Source organism: Lycorma delicatula, chromosome 4 (assembly GCF_047948215.1).
Source record: "Lycorma delicatula isolate Av1 chromosome 4, ASM4794821v1, whole genome shotgun sequence".
NCBI classification, from domain to species: Eukaryota; Metazoa; Arthropoda; class Insecta; order Hemiptera; family Fulgoridae; genus Lycorma; species Lycorma delicatula.
Genome location: NC_134458.1, coordinates 13,173,739 through 13,186,436, shown reverse-complemented (window position 1 = coordinate 13,186,436; position 12,698 = coordinate 13,173,739). Strand labels below are relative to the sequence as shown.

Here is a 12,698-nt window from a genome sequence, read left to right as displayed (position 1 = left end):
TGGAATAATGCTTCAGTTACATGAATGGGGCATTTGCGGCAATCTGCCAGTATTACTCAGCAACTATATGAATGACCATACTTTCCAAGTACGTATTAACAATGAATACTCTCATCACAGAAAGATTGGAAAATGGCATAATACAAGGCTCACTGTTGAGCAGTACCTTGTTTATGATTGCCATCAACAAAACTGATATTAGTCATTCCAGCAGAAATCAGTAGAAGTGTCTATGTTGACAATCTGGCAATTTTGTATGCCAGCAACAATACAGGTGTGGTGAAGTACAAATTCCAATGAGCGATAAATGTCCTCAACAAAGTTGCAAGAAATAATGGTTTCAAATTTTGGCCAGAGAAAATGTGTTGTGTACACTTCTGTACGAAGAAAATTCCACACCAAAGTCCTGTTTTGACCATCGATCATCATCCAATACAATACAAGGATAATGTACAATTTTTAGGTCTATTATTAGAGCATGGGGATTATATATTCAGGACCTGAGTATTAGATGCAAGAAAGCTCTAAACATTATTAAATCTTTATCAAACATTAATTGGAGCTCAGATAAAGAAGTACTACTGAGGCTGTATAAAGCATTGGTTCAATCGAAGCTCGACTATAGATGTATTATATATTCATCTGCTAGAAAGTCACATTTACAAAAGTTACCGACGTAATACATAACAGAGGAATAAAATATGTCACAGGCGCTTTCCGTACAAGTCCAGTGACTAGTTTAATGTCGGAGGTCAAAATAATGCTACTACATTATAGAAGAGAGATCGGATTGTTAAAATATGCGGCAAATATATGGGCATTTCCTACCCATATAAATAATAAAACATTTAATAATCATCCTTTTGCTGCAGTACATGAACATCGTGCTACCTATTGCAGACCAGCCGAAATACAGTATCCGAATTGAGAAGAAAATATGAAATTGCTTTACCATAGACATTAGTAATATCAACAAGAGAAATACTGCCAAGGCTCTTCCAGCGGTAAACACAAGATTGGGTCTCTCCCATGGAAAAACCAAAGAGAAGCCAGCAGTAATCATTTAACAGGAATTTTTATCAATCACCAGTAGTTATGAAGAATACATTAAAATTTATACTAACAGTTCTAAAACCAAACAGTGTTGGATGCCCATATAAGTAAATGGAGAAGCCCATTTTTGGAAACTCAGATATGGCAAGTGTTTATACAGTAGAACTTATTGCCATACAGCAAGCTCTTCACTACTCAGAACATATTTGTGAAGAGAGAGAGCTTATATGTTTAGACTTGTTAAGTGCACTTACTGTAATTCAGTACAAGAACATGAAAGACGTCCTTATTATATATATCGCTGTCCATTTTATACATTTTAAATTGATGAGGACAGCGATATTTGTACGGACTCCAGGGTGTGCTGGTATTGCAGGAAATGAAAGCGCAGATGAAGTTGCCAAAAAACGGCAACAATGTGTTAATTTGGATATAATTCCTGTTCAAGTAGCAGATGATAAAAATTGTCTAACAGAATAAGAAACAGGTGGATTAATGAACGGAGAAGATTAAATATGAAACTAAACCCAATTAAAACTTCTCCATATAAATGCAAGAGCAATGTGAAGCTGACTCGCCGAAAACAAGTGGCGTAACCAGACTCAGAATCGGCCAAATGCAAATAAAAATTCATATTTGTTAACTGGTAAAGAAAGACCAATGTGCAGTGTTCGTAATAAACTGCTTACAGTCAAGCATCTAATGGAAGAGTATACCATATATGAGGACCTCAGTAAGAGTTCAGTCTAATAAATAATACTGCTGCTGATCTGGAAAACAGAAAAGAAGAAAAAACAGTTGCATTTCTGTATGGCAGTGAACTATTAAAAGTCTATAAGTGAGTTCAAGTTTTGTTTAAGGAATCTCTAAGTGAAGTAGTTTTATTCTACAAATATGGATATTTTTTAATAATGTTGGTATTGTTAAGACAGATGTATTTATCATTTTGTTTCTGTGTTATTTATTGTCTCATTTTAATATCAGGGCCCTTTACACCCTGCAAGTATTATCTGTGTTCTAATATATACAATGTTGTGTGTTGTTATTTTGGTGTTTTTTTAAAATAAAATGTAAGAGCCCTTTACACCCTTACAAATGACAAACCTGGTGGTGATTTAAACCCTATTTTAAAGAATGTGACGAGGGCTACTGACCGTAGAAGTCAATGCCTAAACAAAACAAAAAAATTACACATACATAATCTTAATTCTGTAGGTTTTTATTTCAACATACCTAAAAAAAACTATGTTTTTTTTAGGTATGGTACATTTTTAGGTACAAAAATAAAACTCAAGGGGTTAAGATAAAATAAAATTGTTTCAACAGTTATAAATTAAAACAATATAAATTATATAAATATTTAATTCAGATTAGTAATTTGTGAGAAAAAACTAAACATACTGATATACTCCACTTAATATTTACTCACAAATATCAATATTAACAAAAGCAAAAGTAGTTAGGAATTACTAAACTAATTCATGTTAATGAGTTTCATGCTAAATTTCAACAAAAACTATGAAACACTTGATCACTTACTTCCCACTCACAGGTTCTCCTGAACAGTTTATAGATTCCTTCTTTGTACTCTTTATAAATTATACTTCTACCAAAACTTTCATCAGAGTTGTATATCTATCCTTTATAGATGCATCTTTGTCTTTTCCTACCTTTCCTTCTAACTGTGAACAAGGCACTTTATACTTCTAGATTTCAAATCTTTCAAGGTTTAAACAAATTTCTTCCTGTTAAGTTTTTCTTTTTTTTTTATCCCTGATTGCTAAGATCATTAGAAACTAATAAATACCACCACTAAGAAATTACACTCATGACAAAAGCAACAAATGCCAAGAAATTACACTCAGAACTGTTTATCTTGATCTATCCAAACAGATTTATTAATCATGGCTTCAGCCACTGGCACTTTATAGTTACTTCATACTCTTATCCAGGATTCTCCTTTTCAAGTCACTTCTCACAGTATTACAGAACCGTAGTCATAGGGATGCATTTTATTGTCTTGTTATGTATTATTTTCTTGCAGAATAAAATAAAGACCAAAAAATCTGATAAGGTGTCTACAATTTTTATACAGGCAATCCTCATTTTTCTTTTATAAACCTACTTTTTCATATTGTAATCTCTAATTGTTTGTACTTTTTCTTTTTGAAATGATAACTAGACATGGAAATACATGGAAATATACAAGGGCACAAATCAACATTGTATATCTTCATAAAAAACATACGCTACTCGTTTAAACTGCTGATGAGGGAATAACAAGTAAAGCAATGTTGCAGGATAGTGATTGTATCAGTGAATTTGTTTTATAACTTTATTTCCTGGGTAAAAGAAAATGTTCATGTGAGAAGCTATGCAGCACTATTAAAAAAACAATTCAGCTCTGCTAGTTTATAGATCATTTAGAAGTCGCATTGCAAAAAATTTGTACTGCATTCAGCAATATAAAAACTGTTTGATGATTTCGGATCGGGAGCATAATTAAAATTCTTAACTAAGAGGATAATTATAAATAAACTTGACTTCCACCAAGAGGATTTTTATTTATTTAATGTTTTTTTTTATTTTTATTAATCAAAATATAGTCATCAAACAGCATGCATATGAGAGATTTTGATTCCACTTAAAAAAATCATTATCAGAAAATTAATACCACTTTAAAAAGCAAGTGGTGAAAAATCTGTGGAAAAAAAGATCAGACTTATGAATAGATAAAGAATTTATGAGAATCTATGAAAAGCAATGATGATGATGATGGCATCCATAACATCATATACATATCACAAAAAATGACCAAAACATTATTTTAAATGAAAGAAGAAAATAGAAAAAAATTGTCAGAAGTTAGAATTTCAATTTTATATCATAATATTTTCCAGAAAAGTTTTTAAAAAGTATGTCTGTCAACAAACTGTTCCACAAATATAAATATATAGATTTTTGCACATCATGAAGTACATTGATTGGCAAATACACCGTCTCTGGAGCATCACCTTATTTCTCTATTTGGTAATTCCTGATTTTTACTTCTCTGATTTGAAACACAAAGAAAGGAAAATAATAGAATATCAATGGTAGAATCACAATCATAATGAATCACCACAGGAATATATCCAAATTCTTGATGAATACTGGCAAAGTGTCCAGTCACCAAAGGAAATAAAACTACTTAATGTACAGTTCATAAAATAAACTTTTTCTGGAAAATTTCTGAAGCTACTTCATTCATTCAAATATTACTAAAATATTTAGGTGATATAAAAGCATAATTATATTTTACTAGCATTTTTTAACTTTTATAATCTGTCATTTCATCAGAATATAAAATATTTTTTAAATTATATTAACGACTATAAACTACAAGAATTTATTTAATTAAACAATAAGAACAAAATGTGAATGGTCACATCTAAAAGGGGCAATTTAAAAAAGAATCACTGAAATTAATAATTAGATAAACACACCAGAAACTGCATGAAAATAGTTAAACTGAATTTCAATTATTCTATTAATTACATACCCGCTTTTTTATTAACTTTCTTATTTGTTTTATCGCTAGAGGAAAGAAGAATCTCAAACTGCAAGTAACAATCATCATCTTTCACCTCGTGATCTTCTTTTCGGCATTTACAGTTACGACACAGTTTCCTATAAAAATAAAAAAAATACAAAACTTATGTTTAAATACAAGTACTTATGTTCAGTTTAGGTCTCCTTGCTGTAGGAAATAGTAATTGATTTTATTTTAAGTTCTCTTTTACATTGACTTTATCAGTAACTCAAGAGAATAAAATTTCACAAACATCTGACTTTTCATTCGACCAGCACATTCTTTCACAGAATGGATTTCAAATTCTTTCATTGATCAACTTCTTCATAAAATTAAACATAAAATATAAAAATTAAGTATCTGCCTGATAAACGTCATGCACAGCTCAATAATGTTTCATGAATTACTAAATAGTTTTTTTATATCATCATTAAATTGATCAAAGATTTTAAACAAAATATGCTTAATAATACAATTAGGATAATAGTCAACATATACTGCTACATATATTCTGGGAAGTTTTCATTAACATTATTCATATCTAAGGAAGGTGTTTTAACATTCAATGTAAAAACATAAATGGTTTAAACATATTTAAAGAAATATGAAAAATTGTTTTGATAATTTCATAAAAGGTTTATGTAACAAACCACATTTCATGACAGGTTTATGAACTATAAATGACTTCACCAAAATAAGAAATAAACTTATTAAAAAAAATATAAGTTATGGTGGCAGTGATTTATAAACATGACATTTTATAAAATCAAAAGTTTTTAAATAATTACAAAATAAAAAACCCGAATAATAAATGTGAATATAATAAATGAAACAACATAAAAAATTGATAAAAATAATTAAATAAAAAAATTAATAAAATGAAAACAAAAAATAACCTCCAAAAATGAAGATCAAGGCCAGGACATAAATCAACACACTTCAAGCAAGGAGCACCAGCCCCTATTTCATGGGCTAAACGATGTTGCTGGAAAAAAATAAAACATAAGATGGTGCGCGTTAAAAAAAACTCTAGCCAAAATTTTAATAAAAGCTAAATAAAATTAAAAAAAAAGGTGACATTTAAACCAAAATTTAATTCATTAGGATCATTTTAACAAATTAGTTTTAACAGAACTTTACTTATACTACAAACAGGAAGTGCAAACTAGCGAAAGAAGAGTGGATTAAAGAAAAGTGTTCAGAAGTGAAGAGAAATGAACATTGGTAAAATATATGGAGCATACAGAAAAGTAAAGGAAAATTTTAGGGTACATAAATTAAATTCTAATAATGTGTTAAACAAAGATGGTACATCGATATATATAATGAAAGGCAAAGTTGATAGGTGGGTGGAATATATTGAAGAGTTATACGGAGGAAATGAATTAGAAAATGGTGTTACACAGGAAGAAGAAGTTGAAGAGGATGAAAAGGGAGAAAAAATACTTAGATCTGAATTTAAGAGAGCATTAAAAGATCTGAATGTAAGAAAGGCTCCTGGAATAGACGGAATACCTATAGAATTACTGCACAGTGCAGGTGAGGAAGCAATTGATAGATTATACAAACTGGTGTGTAATATTTATGAAAAAGGGGAAGTTCCGTCAGACTTCAAAAAGAGTGTTACAGTCATGATACCAAATAAAGCAGAAGCAGATAAATGTGAAGGATACAGAACAATTAGCTTAACTAGCCATGCATCTAAAATCTTAACTAGAATTCTGTACAAAAGAATTGAGAGGAGAGTGGAAGAAATGTTAGGAGAAGAATAATTTGGTTTCAGGAAAAGTATAGGGACAAGAGAAGCAATTTTAGGCCTCAGATTAAAGAAAAAAAATCCAACAAACATGGTATTTATAGACCTAGAAAAGGCATTCGATAACGTAGACTGGAATAAAATGTTAAGCATTTTAAAAAACTAGGGTTCAAATACAGAGATAGAAGAACAATTTCTAACATTAACAGGAACCAAACGACAACAGTAATAATTGAAGAACATAAGACAGAAGCCGTAATAAGAAAGGGGGAGCCCGAAAAGGACTCCCTTTACGTAGAACTAGCAGTTAATGATGTTAAAGAACAATTTAGATCTGGAGTAACAGTACAAGGTGAAAAGATAAAGAGGCTACAGAGGCTATGATTTGCTGATGATATAGTAATTCTAGCTAGGAGTACAAAAATTTAGAAGGAACAATGAACAGCATGGATGAAGTTCTACGCAAGAACTACCGCATGAAAATAAAGAACAAATAAAAGCAATGAAATGTAGTAGAAATAACGAAGATGGACCACTGAATGTAAAAATAGGAAGAAAAAAGATTATGGAGGTATAAGAAGTTTATTTGGGAAGTAGAATTACTAATGATGGACGAAGCAGGAGCGATATAAAATGCCAAATAGCACAGGCGAAACGAGCCTTCAGTCAGAAATATAATTTGTTTACGACAACAAATAATTTAACTGTAAGAAAAACATTTTTGAAAGTATAAGTTTGGAGCGTAGCTTTATATGGAAGTGAAACTTGGACGATCGGAGTACCTGAGAAGAAAAGATTAGAACCTTTTGAAATGTGGTGCTATAGGAGAATGTTAAAAATCAGATGGGTGGATAAAGTGACAAATGAAGAGGCGTTGCGGCAAATTGATGAAGAAAGAAGCATTTGGAAAAATATAGTTAAAAGAAGAAACAGACTTATAGGCCACATATTAAGGTATCCTGGAATAGTCGCTTTGATGTTGATGGGACAGGTAGAAGGAAAAAAGTGTACAGGCAGGCATCACTTAGAATATGTAAAACAAATTGTTAGGCATGTAGGATGTAGAAGGTATACTGAAATGTAACGATTGGCACTAGATAGGGAAACTTGGAGAGCTACATCAAACCAGTTAAATGACTGAAGACAAAAATTTTACATGGAATACTACCAGTACAAATATAAACATAAGCGTTATTATTCAAACTAAATTTTAACTGACACTCCATTTATGCACAAAAATTCTAAATATTATTAAAAAATGCCAAATTTTAAGTTTGCATATTTTTTATGTGTATTATAAAATGAAAAGTCAATAAAACAAATATAAATAATAATGATATAAATTAGACATCCCCATACAATATCCTATATATTATAATAAAGTTGAACCGAACAAACTTGCATTAAAGCAATTTCAAAATAGTGATAATTCAGATTCCCTTGTACTACAACATAATTTTTAACTCAACATATGTATAACATTCCAAAGTAATTCAGTTTTTAAAGAAATATGTAATCATTTTTATAAAAGATATGTCATAGAATTATGAAAAAGGAACAATTATTCCCTAGATCAAATCAGACCAGACACTTGTGACTTTCAAAATGTCAACAACAACAGAAAGTTTGAACCAATAATTGAAAATAACAATTGATAACATAAAAATAAAGCTGAAAGCTACACACAGACCTTAAGTAAATAAATCTTTACCTGATATCCTGGAATTATCATACCTTTTGCAGCCAGAAAATATATCTTTTTATAAAACAATTTTAAATGTTCAATAAAGATTTACTTTTCATTTACAAATTCAAATTATAGATGGCTATATACATAAAACACAACTCAATTCTATGTACCTCTACTATAGACTCCACTAAGACCAACACATATATACAACTCATAAAAAGGAAGGCCGTTCAAAATATCACTCAAAACAATGTTTATAACATACTGTTATGGTACACATCTCCAGTCTTTAACCATGAAAGAATATCTATCATTTGTAACTGCCTGGATTTCTATTTTTTTCACATATTATGTTGTTCTTTGAAATGTTATGAACTGTTCTGCAAGCACAAAATTTTATTAAGTAAAAATTTTTCAAAATATGGGATAATATATTCTGAAATAATGCTGATTAAAGCAACTGGAATTTTGAAAAATAAGGGAAAACTATAACTTTTCAGCTCAAAATTGAAAGGATTTATGGGTGGGTATAACCAGGTATGTGTGTTGTATATTTGCATCTCCCTCAGTTTTACACACTATAGACCAGACACTATAACTAACAACACTTGGCCACATCCTGGTATAGCAATGTTTACAAAATTATTCTTCACCATATGGTGAGTAACCATCCAAAGATTACTTATTCTTTAACAAAAAATATAATAGTTGGTTAATGAAGAGCATGTAAATTAACTTTCCAAAAACTAGTTCAAATGATTTGAACTTCTGGTTAATTATGATTATATTGTAGTTACTGCAGCCGCAAAAATGAAATTCCGATTCCAAGATAATGCATACAAACAAGTGATGATACCTGAAAAGAACCAAAAACTACATATTTAATCACCTATATTAATAACACACATTAAAAAAATTATTGGCTAAATATCTTTACCCGTTTTTGTCTATTTTCTAACTGCAACATCCATAATGGAGGTTCCGAAGCTGTTTCAGTCATTTTTAGTTTTCTTACTAATCAAGTACCTAAAAAAAGGATACAATTAAGGATTAACCACTTTCAATAAATGTCTTGCCCACACACTTTTTTTTATAAATAATCAATTCAAAAATCATTAAGTAATTTATGTCCAATTATTGAAGATGTTTTTCTGTATTTTACTCATGGTGGATTTTCTTAAAAAAAGAATATTCAAACAAGTCTATACATATATAGACTAAGTCTATATTTTATACACTATAGCAATATCTATACAAGAGAAAGGTGTTATGCCATTCTATAATTGATGAATAGTTTGATAAAATTCCTGTATCTTGATATTTATTAATCCTCATCTTTAATATCTTGTAATTTTACATACTGCTACACAAAACAAAATTATTAATTAGAATTGACAAAGTATTTCCAGACAAATATTCCAGTCAGAACTATAAGCAGACAGTGACAACACAGCAACCAGGTATAAACTAACAACATATATTAATAGTTCACTACAATCATACCTAATATAATAGCAAGAATTATATTTTAAACAGATTTTAGAATTTATGTCTACTCAACCTCTTTCAAATGGTCACATTTTTTGTCGAAACAGCGATTGCTAAAAAATAAGTTTTATTGTATGAAGACAAATAAATGTAAAGATCGGTCACAGAATGAAAAAAAAAAAATATTTTTGGAAAATTAAACATATGACCTATATTTTTAAAAATAAAACAATCGTAAAAAATATTTACTTCCTTCTATCCCTAAATACAAGGAAGCTGTGCACCCTTTTATACTTATAAAGCAGCACCTTCATTTGTGGTAACATTTTTTTCTATACGACATAGCATGTGGTATATGATATTCATTTTTAAGTGGTTAGGAAACCCTTTACTGTATGGATCATCAAGAACACTTTGGCTCTAAAAATTTTAAATAAGCAATAATTTAAAATATTTGATACTTACAACAAAACTTAATTTTTCTATAATCACCATTTAAATTTAAACACCTATCATATTGTCACAAGATTTTCCACTTTATCATTACAAAAATCTACCACTACTTTTTTCAGCCAGACTGTATAAAAAAAACCAACAGTGCTGAATATTTACAAAAAAAAAATGTCATATAAGAAAGTAGTGTGTACACAAAATACATACAAAAAAGATGAAACAGAACAAAAATAAATAAATTACAAATAAAAATAAAATAAATTGCAAATTTAAAAACAGTATATAGCATGCTGCCTGAGAAGCACATAGTAATGGATTTGTTTATTCATTTACAGAATTTATGTTCCTTTATCTGCCTATTTCTTCAAACTGCAAAAATGTAAAGATATATGGGAATAAGATAATTACATTTAAATAAAGGTTAAAGGTATATGTAATGAGTAAAACATTGTGTGGCAAACTCTGCATTAAATCCAATAAATCTAAGATGGTCCAAAATGTTGGTATCATATAACCTGATTTCAATAAAATCATACACTTTACATCACCTACAGACGATTTCATAACTAGTCACAACACATTTTCCACAACTTTTAATTAACTTTGTGTAACAAATTAATTTCTTGTGGAATATTTAAAGCCAAAAATATCTGCTTCAGTTAAATTGAATGGGTGATAACTGGAAAAACGATTAATATATTTAACGTAAAATTTAAGGTTAATTCTTAAAGTTTCAAAGATTTGTTTATATAAAACCACCCTGACTGAAACTCAACTTTCATCCAAGTGATATTACTAAAACAAAAAAAGATAGGTTTCAATTATAAAATGAAAACCAAAATAACTATCACGATCATGTCATAACTCATTTCATATTAATAATAATTACAAATTACTTAAGTATCAGTAACTTCAAGTTATCAGGTTTTTTCGTAAATCTAAGAGAAAATTATACGGTAGGAACTGACTTAAATAAACACGAATGATTTATACTCAACTTGTTGATCATTTAAAATAAAGTTCATAATCCAACTACAAACAAAAAAATTATTCCGTACCGCGGAATAATGTTTGACTTACCACATCACAAAAGAACCACGCCTGTCAGCTAACTCGACGTTACTGTAAAGCAATGCAATCGTATCATATCAGAATGACTCAGAGCAAGATCAATCTCCCTTCGCACACAGAATAAATAACAAAAATGCGTCGTGCAACATTCCACATAACAAATCGAAAGTGTTCTTCATAACCTTTAAACTGCTAAGAGGAAATGAGCATCTATCTTTCTACCGCGTTTTTTAAACTTCTTTAAAATAACATTAATGTTCATTTCTGTTACTCGAGACGAAACAAGAAAATACGTTGGTGATGTAAACGTTAAACTTGCGAAGTGCAAAGATAAGTCGCTAACACATGTGTTAATAAAACTATATACAATTTTTAATAACTGCCTAGCCAACCTATCCGACTTCGGTTAATTTATTCAAGAATTAACCAGTTATCAATAAAAAGTTTCGTAAGACTTTTCCAAACAAACATTCTTTTTATGATTACCTTTCTTTCATTATTAATAAATCTGTAACAAAACTATCTCTTAACTTCTACTTACGCTCAGTTAATTTATTTCGTGATTTGGGGGTTTTATGGAATTTTTTTTTTCTATTAAAAAGTTAGTTTTTAAGCCATTTTGGTTCTTACATTTGGTTTACAAAATTTAAATTTATATATTTTAGTAAACGTTACATTCGTGGGTTTGAACCAACTTCATAGCTTATACCAGTGATTCCCAAACTGTGCGCTGCGGTCTCTTCACAGGGGCGCCGCGAAATATTGTAAAAGCTTCATAATTAATTGAACCAAGACATTTATAATTATTAATTTAATTTTAATAAAGTAAAAAATAATGAAGATACATGAGTTTTATTTACTTTTATCTCTTACGAGTAGACATACTTTTACTTAGGGTGGGCGTCATGGAAAAAGTTTAATTGTAAAAGGGCGCCGCGATTCGGAAAAGTTTGGGAACCACTGGCTTATATCATTGCTGCGTAATGATTTATAAAAAATTTATTTTGGCGGCCATTTATTATTTTTGTTATTCCTACGTTTAATCCTTATCTGAAATCAAAATCCGAGACAAAAGTGTTCACACACAGATATTTAATTCAATAACGAACTGTTCGTTCGTTGAAAATAAACTTTTCGTCCAGTGTTTTTTATTAAACTGGAGGAGGATTAAAATAAAATGCAATTTAGGAAAAAACCTAGCGTTTTTATAAAATCACAAATTATATCATGGTTTACTACAGTTAGTTTATTATTAAGATGCAATTTCGATTTATTTTGCTGGAAATATGTTATAATTAATTTCGTGTAGTAATATCTGTCATGTAAGACATGAATATCTTACAAAAGAATCAATATTTTTATATATGTAATTTGTGTTTTTGTATGCCATTGCTCACTTTGCTTGCTCTATCAGCTAAATAATGAAGAATCTTTCAAATGATGTCCAGTGCAAAAGAACAAATTAACAAAGTTGTCCAAAACTCAGTGACCATATTATCAAGGTGAATATACAAAGATTCTATAAATCTTGTTTGCGGTAGGAAGTGACAGATACAGAATAATCTATATAAGGGGTAGCTATGATAATTTTTAAAATAAATAAATAACACATATTA

The 12,698-nt window shown here is 29.5% G+C and overlaps 1 protein-coding gene across 3 annotated transcripts in view; it reads right to left on the bottom strand.

Moving 5' to 3' along the window:
* Positions 1–11,272, bottom strand: part of LOC142323126 (testin-like) — a 201,138-nt gene extending 189,866 nt beyond the window's left edge. The window contains exons 1-4 of one of the 3 annotated variants that reach the window (XM_075362352.1): positions 11,092–11,272; positions 9,008–9,096; positions 5,521–5,609; positions 4,595–4,722 (exon numbers count right to left, since the gene is read on the bottom strand). In XM_075362352.1, the coding sequence (XP_075218467.1) occupies positions 4,595–4,722; positions 5,521–5,609; positions 9,008–9,070 (280 nt within the window). In that variant the 5' untranslated portion in view covers positions 9,071–9,096; positions 11,092–11,272. Of the gene's footprint in view, positions 1–4,594; positions 4,723–5,520; positions 5,610–9,007; positions 9,097–11,009; positions 11,030–11,091 lie in introns of those variants that run through there. The other 2 variants (XM_075362353.1, XM_075362354.1) reach the window with 2 other exon arrangements.
* Between the last annotated feature and the right edge of the window lie 1,426 nt (positions 11,273–12,698).